Source organism: Spermophilus citellus (genome assembly GCF_964194105.1).
Source record: "Spermophilus citellus genome assembly, chromosome: 3".
In the NCBI taxonomy this organism is placed as follows: Eukaryota; Metazoa; Chordata; class Mammalia; order Rodentia; family Sciuridae; genus Spermophilus; species Spermophilus citellus.
In genome coordinates, this window is record NC_138184.1 from 2,364,061 (window position 1) to 2,378,242 (window position 14,182).

The 14,182-nt window shown below is 65.4% G+C and overlaps 1 protein-coding gene across 9 annotated transcripts; it reads right to left on the reverse strand.

The window, feature by feature from the left end:
* Positions 1–1,241: 1,241 nt before the first annotated feature.
* Positions 1,242–9,045, reverse strand: MATK (megakaryocyte-associated tyrosine kinase). Of its 9 annotated transcripts, XM_081286397.1 has the most exons (13): positions 6,491–7,453; positions 6,244–6,303; positions 5,822–5,935; positions 5,627–5,742; positions 5,323–5,542; positions 4,708–4,801; positions 3,800–3,865; positions 3,182–3,281; positions 3,028–3,112; positions 2,888–2,961; positions 2,594–2,789; positions 2,164–2,250; positions 1,714–2,090 (listed from the first exon to the last, which is right to left on the reverse strand). In XM_081286397.1, exons 1-13 carry the CDS (start codon positions 6,560–6,562, stop codon positions 1,851–1,853), a joined length of 1,524 nt encoding a protein of 507 aa, XP_081142523.1. In that variant the 5' UTR covers positions 6,563–7,453; the 3' UTR covers positions 1,714–1,850. The 9 variants fall into 9 exon arrangements, with proteins under 9 accessions (XP_081142518.1, XP_081142520.1, XP_081142515.1 ...); XM_081286392.1 differs by having other exon boundaries at positions 1,242–2,090; positions 2,164–2,335; positions 3,037–3,112; positions 6,244–7,453; XM_081286394.1 differs by having other exon boundaries at positions 1,242–2,090; positions 2,164–2,335; positions 2,888–3,112; positions 7,317–7,373.
* Positions 9,046–14,182: the final 5,137 nt, after the last annotated feature.

Sequence of the window (14,182 nt, forward strand, 5' to 3'; positions counted from 1 at the left end):
CGGTTCAGGAGGGCATGGCGGGCAGGAGGCCTGATCGGGGCTGCTCAGCAGTCAGCTGCAGTGGGCACAAGAGGGCCCTGCCCGCCCTGCACCTCCCACCCAGGGATCCGCTGCTCTCAGGCCCAGGGGCGCCCAGAGGGGCCTGCGGAGACCCATGGGTGGGGCGCACTCCAGACGCTGTCAGCTTAGAGGGCGGATTAGGGGCAGGCAGCAAGGGACAGGAGGCCCTCCAGCTGGCTAGCGGCCTCCCAGCCTCCTGCCCTCCCGTTTCCCAGGAGGAGCTGCTAAACCCCTCGGGCACTGGTGGCCAGAGTGGACAGACTTCAGGAGCCATGCAGGAGGTCAGCCTGGCCTTGGGACAGCTGCGTGGGACTCCACTGGGGTCAGCACTGGGAGGCGGCTGGGGTCCAGGGGCCCCAGGGTTGTGTCCCCAGGAGTTTTTGTGCCCATTGCCCCCCCACAGCGAGGCCTGGTGCAGCTAGCCTGGCCGTGGACTTGCTGGCCAGGGCCGGTCAGCCTCCGCCTCCCATCCAGCGCTCTCCTGCAGCAACCGAAGCCTGCCTGAGGGCCACGGCCTGGCCTGCCTCCTCGGTGTCCCGGTCACTGGCCGACTGTGGAAGTCAGCAGGGAGCCACCGGGGAACACCAGCTGTGTGCCGCCCTGGGGTCCCCGCCCCATGCTCCTGCCGCTCCGTCCAGGATCCTCACGTGCCCGGGAAAGAGCCTGGCCGGGCAGAGGGGACAGCTGGCCCGTCTGCCCAGGACTTCGAGTGTGAGCGCTGAAGTCCCACCTAGAGAAGTCCCTGTCCTGGTCACAGATGGGTGTGGCAAGGAGGGGTGGTATGGCCAACTGTCCCCAGGCGTGTGCCCAGGCACCGGCTCGAGTGCTAGGCCCTGGACATCTGGCCTGCTTTTGTCCAAGGGCAGTGTGGCACTGGGGCTATGGGGGTGCCCTGTGCCTGGGAGGGCCTGCCCAGTGATGGGGGGCGGGGCAAGTGGCAGGACGGTGGCCATCATGACGGGGGAGCACAGCTGGGGGAAGCAGGAAGCTGGCCCCGGAGGCAGGGGCTGGGCCAGCTCGGCTCTACGCCCGGGGGAGCAGCCCGCCCCATGGGCCTCGCTGCCCGGTGCTGACCGGCTTCCTGGCCCAAGTTCCCGCAGCACTGGGGCGCCCGGGGGGGGGGATGCAGAGGAGGATGGGCTTCCCAGGACCTCCCAGAGGGGGTGAGGCCACAGCAGAGCCCTCTCCCTGGTGGGGCCGTTGGGGACAGTGGCAGGGGGCAGCGGCTGGGGACAGGAGACATAGACCCTGAGGGATAGTAGCCTTCTCCAAGGGGCCGTGGAGCTTGGGCTGTCCCTGGTCACTGAGTGTTCCATCCGTGAGGGACCCCAGTGGGGACACCTGCTGATGGGCCCAACCCGGAGCCCCTGGGCACTGTCCCCATGGAGGTCTGCAGGGCGGACCAGCTGGATGGGTCCTGAATGGGCAGTGAAGGGGCCCCATGTGGACCGTCAGATGCTGCAGGTAACAATCTCTGGGTCCAGTCCCTGGACCACCATCGGGGGACAGCGGGTTCAGTGGGGCACAGCGGCAGCCAGGGAAGTCCATGGGGGTCCCCGGCGCGGACCCCTAGGAGGTGCCAGTCACAGACACACGAACACCCACAGGCCTTGGAGCTGGTCTTTATAGAGGCCATGGTCCTCTGCTCCCAGGTCCAAGTGTCCACGCTGCCCGGCCCATGCTGGCCCTACCCTGGGGCCAGGAGGGCCGCTGGTGGCCTGGCGGGTCCCCGCCCTGGGCTCCCTGCTGCTCTCTTGGTCCTCTGGGGCCCTTGGCCCTGCCGGGTGGGGTCACGGCTCCTGGCTTCGGGGCAGAGTGGACACGTCGGCGTCCTGTGCCCCCACGGTGGCCGAGGTGCCCAGACTGCGTAGCTCCCGGGTCAGCTTCTCTGACACCTTGCGGAAGGGTGGCCGGCGGGAGGGCTCTGCCTCCCAGCAGCTGCCCATGAGGGCGTGCACAGGCCCAGGGCAGCCCTCGGGGGGCTCCATGCGGTAGCCCTTCTCCACGGCCTCGGACACCTCTTTCAGCGACTGGGGACAAGGGGCACGTGAGCGCGGGCAGCGCAGGGCAGGCCCTGCCCCATCCTCAGGAGGCCCTGCTCACCATCTTGGGGTATGGAGCCCGTCCGTATGAGAAGACCTCCCACAGCAGCACCCCAAAACTCCAGACGTCCGACTTGCTGGAGAACTTCTGTGGGGCCCAAGAGAGGATGAGTGGGGCCCAGGGCTCCTGCGGCCTCCTCTTCCTCCAGGAAGCCCTCCAGGGCTGGCCCCTCCTGTAGGGTCCCCCCATCCAGGTGAGCCCTGTTACCCTTCCCCTCAGAGAAAAGCCCGTGCCCACTTCGGAGATGGGGAAACTGAGTCAGAGGGCAGACTAAAAGGAAAGACCATGGGCCTCCGGCTTGCTGAAGAGGCAGGGCCATCCCCTCGGAGGTTCAGAGAGGCCTTATGCCGTGCCAGGGTCACACAGCAGAGCTGGGACGCCGTGCCTACTTTGTGGGACTCTGAAACTCCCAGTTCTGACGGGGGCTCACCCCATGTTTGAGAGCCTCGGGCGCTGTCCACTTGACAGGCAGCCGGCTTGAGTCCAGCCCCTTCCGCTCAGCTTTGGCCAGGCCGAAGTCACTGACCTTGGCCACCAGGTCCTCGGAGACCAGGATGTTGCGGGCGGCCAGATCTCGGTGCACCAGCTTCTTGCTCTCCAGGTACTCCATGCCCTCTGCCACATGCCTGGGAGGGGCACCCAGAGCCTTAGAACAGGCCCACCCTCCCTGCCTCAGTTTCCCCTGCAACGGGGAGCCCACCTCCCCACCAGGAGCCCCACACACAGAGAGAACTGCAGGAGCTGGGCGTTGTTCACCAGGGCCCGGCCGCGGGTGCGGAGGAAGTTCACCAGGTTGCCCTGCGGGTGGAGAGAGGTCGGCTCCAGGCTGCGCGGCCCCGCCCCCTGCGCCCGCCCGGGCCGCACCTTGCTCACGTGCTCCATGACGATGTAGAGCCCCTGGTGCAGGATCACGCCCAGGAGCCGCACCAGGTTCTTGTGCTGCAGCTTCCTGCGGGGGAGCGTGAGAGCCGTGGACCCGCCCGGCGCCCGCCCCCTCCCACCCCAGCCCGGGACTCACGTCATGACCGCGGTCTCGTCCAGGAAGGCCTGGGCTGTCACGTCGCACTTGATGTTCTTCACGGCCACCTTCTGCCCCAGGTACTCGCCCTGCAGGACAGCTGGGCGTCGTGGGCACAGAGATCAGGAGGCCACCAGTGATGGGAACAGACAGGCCCGCACCCCTGGTCCCCGGGCACCCAACACAGCTGCAGGGGCCGCCCCGTGGCCCTGCAGGCTGCAGATCAGGGCCAGAGACCCCTGGAGCAGGGGTGCGGGCTGCACCCCCCGGGCCAAAGCTGGTCCTCTGGGCTCACGGCAGGGAACGGTCACCTGCACTCAGCACGCTCTCGGGGCTCCAAGGATGGGGGCTCGGTAGTGGGACAGTGTCTACCTGGCCACAAAGCCAGAAACGTCCCACTCTGGCCCTGACAGGGGAGGTGGAGACCCTGCCCTCGGCCAGGACGACTCCGGGCAGCGGCATCCTGCCCAGAGGCCGCGCTGGAGCTGAGGGGCCAAGGAGCGGAGCTACCGCGTGGCAGAGGGAAACAGGCCCGCAGCAAGCGCACCTGTCCTGGGAGGTGGGGAACGGGACTCCCAAGCCTCCACCCCACCCGCCCACCTCCAGCTCCGCCCTCACCTCCAAACTCTCCCTCTCCGATCTGCGCCCCCAGCGTCAGGTGCTGCAGGTCCAGGAGCCAGCCAGCTGCAGGGGAAGGCCAGGTCAGGGGTGGCACGGCCCCTCCCATGGGGTCCACCTGGCATCCCGCGGGGACACTCGCTCTGCAGCCCCCTTCCTGGCAGTGCCCATAGATGTGGCCACGACTCCCCTGGCTCGGGACCAGTGACCTAAGCTGGGTGCTCCCCTCAGGCCCGCACACCTAGCTTGGCCCCGGGGACTCCCTGTGGAGCCCAGAGGCAGTGCCAGGAAACCCCTCCATCTCAGGGTCTCAGAGGCTGGGGCCACCCTTTCTGTCCTTCCAAATGTCCCACGGGCATCCCTTCACCCTCCTTTACCTCTGACCACCAGGAACACACAGAGCAAAACACACAATAAACATGGAGACCCATAAATGTTCTGGAACCTTCCAGGACTCTGGCCTCCACGGGCTCCTCTGCTCTGCGCCCTGCCAGAGGCGGGGTCTGAAGCCATCTGTTCCTCCTCCAGCCCCCCAAGCTCCAAGTCAGTGTCGTCCCCACCCAGTGCCATGCTTAGCCTGGGAAAGTCCAGTGCTTCCAAGGGCACACTGGCCACTCGGGCACCAGGCTGGAGGGTGGCCAGAGCTGTGGAAGGACCTGGCCTCAGAGTGTGCAGGCGGGCTGGACCAAGCTAAGGCCCAGGTTTCCGGCTCAGGTGACATGGTGGGTCACAGGGACATGGCATGAGCTCAACGTGGGGCTAACCTGTGTCTGTGGTACTCCCTGCCCAGGCCACCCAAGTGCCTTCCGTTCCATAGTGCTTGGCACAAGGACGCGCTAGGAGGTGTGTGCAGCCCGCGTCCTGCTGCCCGGGCTAAAGAAGGGCCAGGCAGGCCTGTGCCCACCTACCCTTGGCCAGCTCCTCCTCCGCGGACCGGGTGCCCTGCTTCCTCTTGGGCCTCACCAACTTCGTGCAGATGGCACCCTTGTCCTTGCTGTAGTGCTGCAGAAATGGCAGGGGTGGCCTTGAGCCTGGCCCTGCGCCCACCCCTTCAGGTGGTCTCTGGGTGGGGTGGGCCGGAGCTAGGGGGCCAGAGGGGTTCAGGTGGCATGGCAAAGTTGGCAGGTTTCATGAGAACCGGAAAAGATGCAGGGTGGATTCTGGGGGCCCTGGATTGACGCCAGTTTGGAGGTTCCTGGGGCTCCCCAGAGAAGCCACCTCGTCCTCAGAGGTACAACCAGGGTGACTCGGCGCCCTGGTGGTCCTTGGGGACCAGCCCTCCATCTTTGCACTGAGGAGAATCCCACCCTGGAGCTCACACCTGCCCGTCTGCCAGGGATGGGAGGAGGCCCTGGAGCCTCCTAGGGACCTGCCCCTGCACCTCTGTATTGGGGATGATGCACTTTGGAGGTCCCTTGTCTGCCCAGCTGCCAAGACCTGGAGGGAGCCCTGGAGGGAGCCCTGGAGGGAGCCCTGGGGTCCCTCTGCGCCCTCTGGGGCCCAGTCCTGATGCCCCAGGGCACCTCCACCATGTCCATGAGATTGCAGAAGCAGACGGCCTCATCAATGGTGAGGTGCCCGTCGCGGTGCAGCACGCGGTAGTGGATGACGTCGCGGCCGAAGCTCACGCACAGCACGTAGTCGCCGGGGTGCCGCGCCGACTCGCGCACCAGGAACAGCCCGTCCTCGGGGGGCTGCAACTGCTGTACCGCCTCCTGGCCCGAGATCTTCCCGTGGAACCACCTGCGGCGGGCGGTCGTGCAGCACAGCTGGGGCCCAGCTGGCCTGCGCCCCGCCCCGGCCCGCCCGCCGCCCACGCCCACTCACGGCATGAGGCTGAGCTTGGGGTCCGCCGAGAGGGCCTCGCGCTCCCGCAGCGCGCCGGCTGCCAGCAGCCCCTCCTGGCCGCTGGCGTGGTGCTTGGCGCGGTACCAGCTCTTGTTCTGCGGGGGAGGGGCGGGGTGGGCGCCTGGTCCTGGGGCGTCCCCAGCCCCGCGGGCGCAGGTCCCCCGCCGCACTCACCTCGCAGGCCTCCAGGATGGTGACCACGTCGCCCTTGCGGAAGGCCAGCTCCCCCGGCTTGGGGCGCGTGTGCTCGCACTTGGTGATGCACTGAGTGCCCGGGGCCCAGCGCCTCTGGGTGGGAGCAGGAGCGGGCGGAAGAACGTGAGGGCGCCGTGGGGAGCCAGAGGGGGGGAGGGAGGACAGGAGGGGAAGGAGATGGAAACTGGGAGGGACAGGGAGATGAGGGACTCAAAATCGAAGCAGCCGGGGGAAGCAGAGGAGAGGGCAAGAGGGCTGAGAAACGTTGGAGTCACAGAAGGGACCCCAGACGGAAGGCAGGGAAGGCGCTGGAGGGAGGGTCGAGGCTGTGGGCCTCCTGCAGGGGTGTGGACGGAGCTGAGGAAGGGCTGGGGACAGAGCACAGACGCTGGGATACTCACGGTCGGCATCCTGACTGTGATGGGTGGGGGGTGCCAGGCCCCCAAAAGGCGAGAGCTCACCTGGGGAGGGGGCAGAGTCAAGCTCCAAGTCCCGATTCCGGGTAGGCTTGGGCCCCAGGGTCCAGTCCCTGTCATTTGCAGTCCAGGCCAGATGGGGCGCAGCCGGGAGGCACAGATGGCCTCTCAAGGCATCCCGGGTCAGACCCAGGCACGGCCCCTCGGTCCCCTCTGGGGAAGTGATCTTTACCCGGGGAGGCTCCTTAGTCGAGTCACAGCCATACAATGCCAGCCTGGAGACCATGGAGGTTCGTCCTGCCATTTCCCCCAGAGGGAAACCGAGGCCCGGGAAAGGCGGAGAGCAGTGGTCACAGGCAGTATGGGAGGACCGCCTGGCTCAGGCCAGCAGCCAGCACAACGTGTAGGGAGCTTGGTGCCACCTGACCGCGCCTACTCCTTCCTCTTTTCTGGCAGTGGGCAGGGGCAGGGAGGGGAACGGGGATGAGTCAAGGTCATTACCAAGAACCTTTGACCCTGAGGTGGAGCTGGGCCAGAGGAGGCTGTGCAGCCCTGCTGGAGGAGCAGGGTCCCCTGCCCCAGCCCTGGACAGACACGCCAAAGTCCCTCATGGCCGTTAGGCTGGAGGTCCCCCCTGCCTCTCCCACGTCCCCTGCTGCAGGTGGCCCAGCATTAGGGAGGTTGAGGTGTGGGATCCCAGCTCCCCGGGCCTGTCCCCCACAAGCTCTGCAGCCCCGGGACTGGCCAGCACACTCGTGGGCTACACACAAGCACTAGAGCCCAAGGGCTCCTTCCCGGGGACCAGGGCGCCGGCGTACCGGCAAAGGCGCCGGTCCAACTAGAGACAGGTGCGCACCCTCGCGCACGCGTGTGGATACGCGGACAGACACTCGCCACCCGGAGCTGTGCACCTGTCCCCCGCCCCCAACTCACACACACAACCAACACCTGGGCGCCAGACGCTGGGCCACCCGGGCGCGCAGAGCCCCACGCAGGGCCGTGCACACGCATCCTGGCCACACGCGCACAGCACTCCACGTGGACGCGCCGATACGCACCCGGGCTCGTAGCTGCGCACGCCGCACCCAGAGACATGCCCCGCCGCGCCCGCCGGGATCGGCTGCCCACCCCCGCCCCAGCCGCGGACGCGCCTCCCGCCGGGACGCGCGCACCCGCGCGCACCCCGGCCCCTCCTGTGCAGCCCGGGGGCCCCCTTCAAGAGCCCGCGGGGTCCCCACCCGCCGCGGGGTCCCTCCTGCCCATCCCCGTGGACGCGCTCACCTGCTCAGGGGGCGCCCCCGGGCTGCGCCCTGCGCCCGCCCCCAGGAGGGCCCCCGCAAGCCGGCTGCGCACCCCGGGGCGGATCGGGTACCACAACTTGGAGCAAGTTATTCGGTTTCCTCATTTTTAGGGGGGAAGGACGGCCAGGGAGTGGGGGTAGCGGGAGGCGCCGCGGCCTGGGAGCCCCCGCGGGTCCTAGCGCCGGCCGCACTGCGGTCTGCTCGCGCGCCGCCGCCGCCGCCGGCCCCTCCCCGCCGCGCCCTCCAGGTCCCCTGCGCCTCCCGCGCGGTCGGGGCGGGGTCCCGGGGCGCACTTGGGGTCCACGACGAGTCCTGACCTGGCGCCCAAGAGCACGCGCCGTCACCCACCCCGGGAAGTGGAGTCGCAGAGCGGGGAGCAGGGGCTGCACGCACGCGTGCACGCGCTCAGGGGTTGGGGAATCATGAGCTGCCCATCTGGGGAGGTAAGCAAGCCGCAGAGCCCCAGGACCCAGGGACGCTTCCCACCCTGCAGTTTCAGCTCCCTCTGCCTCACTTAAGCACCCTCCGCCCAGGGCTGTTAGTGCGTGGCGCCAGAAAACACGAACAAAAGCAAAAGCAGTAAAAATTTCCACCAGCTCCATAACGTCACCATCATGGGCAACCTGCGGGGAAAATTGGGGCGACCAAAGACAACACCTGGAAGCCTCTTGGCGGCCACAGAAGGACCTGCGGAGGCGGGAGGGGCGCTGCCTCCCTCCTCTGGCCACCCCTGCAGGCAGGCTGAGCCGCCACCTCCCAGGACAGTTTGCCCTCCTCTGGTGGCCACTGCCCTGGGCCTGGGGGCAGCGCCCACAGCTCAGGGTTTCTGACCTCACAGACCCCGTGTCCAGACACCCAGTGCTCATGTCTGATCTCATTACCCCGAGAGACAGGGTCTGGCTCAGAGCCCAGGAAGGAGAAGGCAGAGCATCCGCTGGGGTCCTCCAGGTGTGAAGGCCACTCCCCGCCAGTCGCCTCATAGGTCATTTCACAGAATCTGTCCAATGGGTTCCTGTGGACAGACCCCCCCCCCAGGCAAGAGAGGACATGGTGGGCAGAGGGGGCGGGGACAGCCCTCTGGTGGCCTTGAACTGTCGGCAGTGGTGTCTGCAGAGGCGCCTCCATGAGGGGCCGGGGTCCACAGCTCAGCATAGCTCCCAGAGCTGGTGTGGGGGGCCCAGGGTAGGGTTCCTGGGAAGGGCTGGGGACCCTGCAGCTGTCATCCTGGGGACAGGGGCCAAGAGCGCCCTACATGACAACCCCCATCTCTTGCCTGAAATAGAGCTGTCAGTAACCGCACGCACCGGAAGCCCCACTGTGCTGGGAAGTCCCCACCAGCCCACGACCTGCTCTGCCCGCCTGGCTCCAGGCTCCTGCTGTTTGAGGGCTGCTAGACGTCCTAGGCCCCCACTGTGACCATCTCCTGGACACACCAGGGACCCAGGAGGAGGGTGGGGAGGGACAACTCAGCAGCCTCTGTGTTGGAGAAGCACCAACGGTCCCCCCAGGACCCCAGGGTCCCTGTCCCATCCTGAGGGAGGGATCAGAGGAACCAAGTGTGGCACAGGGCCCTGCTGGGCCTGACTCGGGACCTGTCACACTCCTGCTTTATCCGGGTCAGAACCACAGAACCGGTTGCTTCAGCAGGGAGGGGGCTCCCAGAACCCACTCTTCCAACCCCCGGGCCCCCTGCAAGGGCTCAGCCGTCCCCTCTAGCGGGGCTGGAAGGGTAGTGAGGCTGCACATCCCACAGGCCTCCTGGTCGCTGCTCCCCAGCTCCCGCCCTCCGCATCCTGTCCTTGGTGACAGCCTGTGGGCCCCAGGTCAGACATTCTGAGCCCTGGTGCAGGCTGGTGACCCTGCCCCCATGTCCCAGCGGCCAGCTGGGGGCAGGCAGGGCCGCGGTTGATGCCATCCGGGGCTGCGTGGGAGGGCACGGGGTATTCTAGTCTTCTCCACTCGACTCGAGGAGCCCCCGTGTCAGTGGACACAGGAGCAGGAGCCGCCTGGCAGGCCCTTTGCCGGAGGCATCGGTTGGGCCAGGGCTGGCGGCTGGGATGGAACCGACCTTCTAGATGCTGGAATGAGAAGTGGACTCGCACTGGGCCAGGCTGGGGCTCGGGGGCAGAGCAGTTAGTTGCCCAGCACCACCTACAAATAAACAAATAAAATGAGGGTTTGTGTCCTTCTAGGACTAAAAAAAATTGAAAATAATTAAAGGCATTGTGTCCAACCACAACTTAGAAATAATATCAAAAAAATGGATCTCTACTGAGAGCCAATTCAGGTGGTGTCAGGGACTCAGACTGCTGCCGTCTTGTCATTGTGAAATTTTTTGGTACTGGAGATTGAACCCAGGAGCTACACCACAGCTCTTTTTACTTTTTATCTTGAGGCTGGATCTTGCTTAGTTGTCCAGGCTGGCCTTGAACTTCCCATCTTCCTGCCTCAGCCTCCAGAGTTGTTGGGATGACAGGAGAGCAAGACCGCACCAAATTTCCACCTCTTTTTTTTTTTTTTTTGAGAGAGAGAGATAATTTTTTAATATTTATTTTTTAGTTTTCAGTGGACACAACATCTTTGTTTGTATGTGGTACTGAGGATCGAACCCAGTGCCCTGCACATGCCAGGCGAGCGTGCTACCTCTTGAGCCACATCCCCAGCCCCAAACTCTCATCCCACCTCTTGAGCTAATATAGCTGCTCAAGTTCCAGCCATTGCAACTACATTCCAGTCAATAGGAAGCAGGAAGGGGCAGAGAAGGGTGTACTTCCTCCCTTTTAAGGACTCCTCCTTGAAAATCCCAGATCTGTTGATTGAGCCCAGCTGGCGGAGAAAGGGAAGTTGGGAAATGTAGTCTTTACACAGAGGCCAAGGAGGAGGGAGGAAGGAGCTCTGGCCTCCTCCTCCCCAAGCCCTCAGGCTGTGCAGTCCCCGAGGGCCAGACCCAAGCTCGCTGGCCCAGGGGACATCCCAACCTGCCGCCCTCCCGTCCCTGGCTGCAGAGGCCATGGAGTGCAGCCGACCCCCCTGCTGTCCTTCCTGGTCTTGCTCCGCGGGCGCGGGGCAGGGGGTGGCCACGGCTCTAAGCCCAGGGAGCTGGACGCGGGGAATGAGCCGTCGGGCCCCAGTGAGGCGGGCGTCCGAGTGCCCAGTTTGAAGATGGGAAGCCGAGGCTTGGGGAGGCTCTTGACAGGAGGCAGGGGGTGGCGTGGGACACACACCAGCCGCCGCTAGGCCGCCCTCAGCGGAGCAGGGACCGGCTGCCCCAGTTAGCAGCCCTTTAAATTTAGCTCCCTCCAGGGGACTGGGGGCCTTGGCTCTTTCCAGGAAAAGTGCCCCCCTGGCCGGCGGCCCCCTGGGAGGCCGGGCCCTCTCCACGTGCTGCTGAGGGCTTCTGGGTAACCCCTCGGGGGTCTCGGTGGGGGGGCTGCTGTCCACCAGGAGCCCGTCCTCCTGGCGGTGAGGACAGAACTGGATTCGAGGTTTCCACCAGCCGCGGGGGGGACTGGAGCCGCTGCCTCTGCCCACTGCCCCCGCGGCCCCTCAGCCTCTGCTCCCGCCTCCCTGTGCCTCTGCAGCCCCCGACACCCAGCCCCAGGGCCTGGGCACGTGCTTTCCGCCTCCCCCTCCCCCACGTCCCCGAGTCCCTGAGGGCTGCTTCTCAGGAGAGGCAATTTCTGCTCTTGGTCATTCCCCAATGTCCACCTTCCCCCAAAGACCCTCCGTGCCCCTTGGCACCCTCTGTTGTCCAGGCCAGAATGGCCCTCCTGGGTTGTCCCTGGCTTGGGAGGCGTGCACCTGGACGAGCGTCCTGGGCTCCTGTGTCCAGGCCCTCAGGAAGGATGCCCGGGACCCTCAGTGTGAAGGCGGAGGAGGAAGCGCAGGAGAGGCCCGTGGGCCCAGGCCCTGTCCAGGCTGTCTGGCCCCCACCCTGTCCCCGAGCCCCAGCCTCAACGGCGATCAGCAGGCTCTGCACAGGCCCCGTGGCCTCTGGGGTGGGCCCTGTTTCCGCGGTGGAAGCCACCAGCAGCCAGCCCCGGCCGATGCGACCGTGGGCGTGCACGTTTGCGTCTGGGTGGTCTCCGTGCGTCCTCTTCCTCGGTGCCTCGCCTCCTTCTCTTGCCCTTGGCCCCAGGGGCAGCACCCGCCGCCCGCGTGTCCCTGCCATGTCCCCAAGTCGCCAAGGAGAGTCTCTCGATGGATCGGCCGGGCGCCGTCCCGTTCCTGGAGGTCAGCATCTAGCTCTCGGGGACACTCTGCTTCCTGGGGGTCACCTGCCACCCTCCTGGGCACGCGTTTCTGTGCTTCTTCTGTCCCGTGTGAGCAGCCCCCCACCCCCATGGCCTGCACACGGGGGACCGGGTCTGCTGACGGGCTCTCCGTCCCCCTGGAGTTAGCCTGCGCGTGGGTTGTGTGGGTCTGACTGCCTCTGGCCTCTGGCCTCCCTGGCAGAATGACATTCTGCAGCTGGACTCCTGGCCCCTGGCTTCTGAGCGCCCGGGAGCTGACCGCTGGGCTGTGACCGCCGTTCCCTGGGCCCAGCCTCCATGCGTCTCGGTTGGCTCCTTTGTTTGGGGAACGTGCGACCTTCCGGGTCCAGGTTTTCCCGAAGGTGACAGTGTCCAGAGAGCAGGTCCCAGCCAAGGGGACGGGCAGTGTCGCTGGCCCGCGTCCCCCTCCAGCTTCGGGGGCAGCCTCCTCACCGGCGTCCTGCCCTCCTCCCACAGCGCTGCCTGCCCGCCTCCGGGCTCCTCTTCCTCTTTGTCTTTCTTTTTACTTCTGGTGACAATTCCTCTTTCACCCAAGCCTTCTAGTGACACTTGGGTCACCAGATTTTTCAAAGTTCCGAGACTTCTTTGGGGTTTTTCCGTTATCCCTCTGCATTTCTTTGTCTCAACATCTGTGTTCTGGTTGTGGGTGGACGCCCACCTTTACTGCGCCTATTCCTTTGTATGTGGGGCTGAGGATGGAACCCAGGGCCTCGCACGTGAGGTCAGCGCTCTCCGCTGAGCCCCACCCCAGCCCCTCTTTTTCTTTTTATAATTATTATTATTTTGGTCTTGGGGATTGAGCCCAGGGGTGCTTAACCTCTGAGCCACATCCTCAGCCCTTTTCTATATTTGGTTTAGAGACCAGGTCTCACTAAATTGCTGGCGGCCTTGATAAGTAGCTGAGACTGGCCTCGCCCTTGCCATCCTCCTGCCTCAGCCTCCGAGCCGTGGGGATGGCGCCGGTGCTGCGGTACCAGCTCTGGCCCCCTCCCTGCCCTCTGCCTGCTGGGTCCCTGGCCTGACCTCTTCTGTCCCGCTGACGGGTTCTCACCAGCCTGCAGGGCCAGGCTGCCAGCCGTCTCCAGCTTCATAGGCCAGGGGAGGGGCAGCTGTCCACACCTGCCACGATGTGTTCAGGGCCAGCTGCCCCTGAGGCCGGCCCACCTCCCTGGTGCAGAGGTGATTTCTGCTCTCTTGACATTCCCCAAGGAGGGCAGTCTTTGCAATGGCCGAAGGAAGGGTGGTCGGCACACGCTGGCCCAGGACGTGCGTAGGTGCTGGGGACGGGTGTGAAGGGACGGGGGCAGGAACGGTGGCTCAGAGGGACACTGGTGTGCAGGTGTGGAAAAGGATCTTTAAATGGGGAGACTCCAACCGGGAGGCAGCACCTGCCGTCCCAGCTGCTCTGGAGGCTGAGGCAGGAGGATGGCTGCAGCCGGGAGTTTGGGGCTAGCCTGGGCCACTCAACGGGAGGGCCAGCACAGGCTGGCCAGGAGGGGGCCCGGCCAGGGAGGAGCGAGCCGGGAAGGCCCTTCATACGTCCTAGCAGAGTCCGATCCACCGTGACCGATGCCTTGGAAATGATGTGGCTGTCCCCAGGAGGGGAGGGCTGGGCTCTCTGGGCACCTTCATCCATGCTGTGCCCAGCCCTGGTCACACCCCACAGCCAAAAGATGGGACCAGCCCAGTGTCCACCAGGGGGCCAGTGGACACAGTGTGGTCCACACACACCTTGACCAGAGCAGGAGCCAGGTGACAGCTGCAGTGTGGAGGGACCTGGGGACCTGGTGCTCAGGGAGAGCCGGACACACAGGCCACAGCATGTGACCAGGGACAGGAAGTGGATCATGGGTGGGGGGGCAAAGTGAGTGCTCATGGGATGAGGCCTCCCTTTGGTTGTGGAAGGTTCTGGAACTAGACAGTGGTGACGGCTGCACCACACTGAGTGCCTGAAATGCCACCACGTGGCGCATTTCCAAGGGGCTGAATTGGTGATTTTCAAAGAAGGTGCAGGATCTCCAGGAGAACCCCGCCCGGCAGAGTCGATGCGGAGAGCTGGCAGTGGGCAGGAGGCCAGCCCGAGGAGTGAAGAGGGCGGGCCACGCGTCACCCACGTGCATCCAGAGAGGACAGCTGCTGGGAAGGGGAGCTTCACAGGGTTGACCCATGTGTTTCCTTTCTCCCATTTTTCAGATTTTTCAGAGTTTTTAACAGGAAAATCCCAATTCCTTAGGAAAATTTACTTGTGATAAAATAGAAAGTGGGCCATCTTCACGGCGCCCAAGTCATAGCTCAGTGACGATAAGCACAGTCACAGGGCTGTGCAGCTGTCCCTGACGGCCATCTCCA

Coding starts and splice junctions, on each gene's coding strand:
- MATK (XM_081286389.1), bottom strand. CDS start 6,378: ATGACAGGGACTGGACCCTGGGGCCCAAGCCTACCCGGAATCGGGACT. Junction 5,543..5,626: donor CCCAAGCTCAGCCTCATGCC/GTGAGTGGGCGT, acceptor CGCCCGCCGCAG/GTGGTTCCACGGGAAGATCT. Junction 3,282..3,799: donor CGGAGAGGGAGAGTTTGGAG/GTGAGGGCGGAG, acceptor CACGACGCCCAG/CTGTCCTGCAGGGCGAGTAC.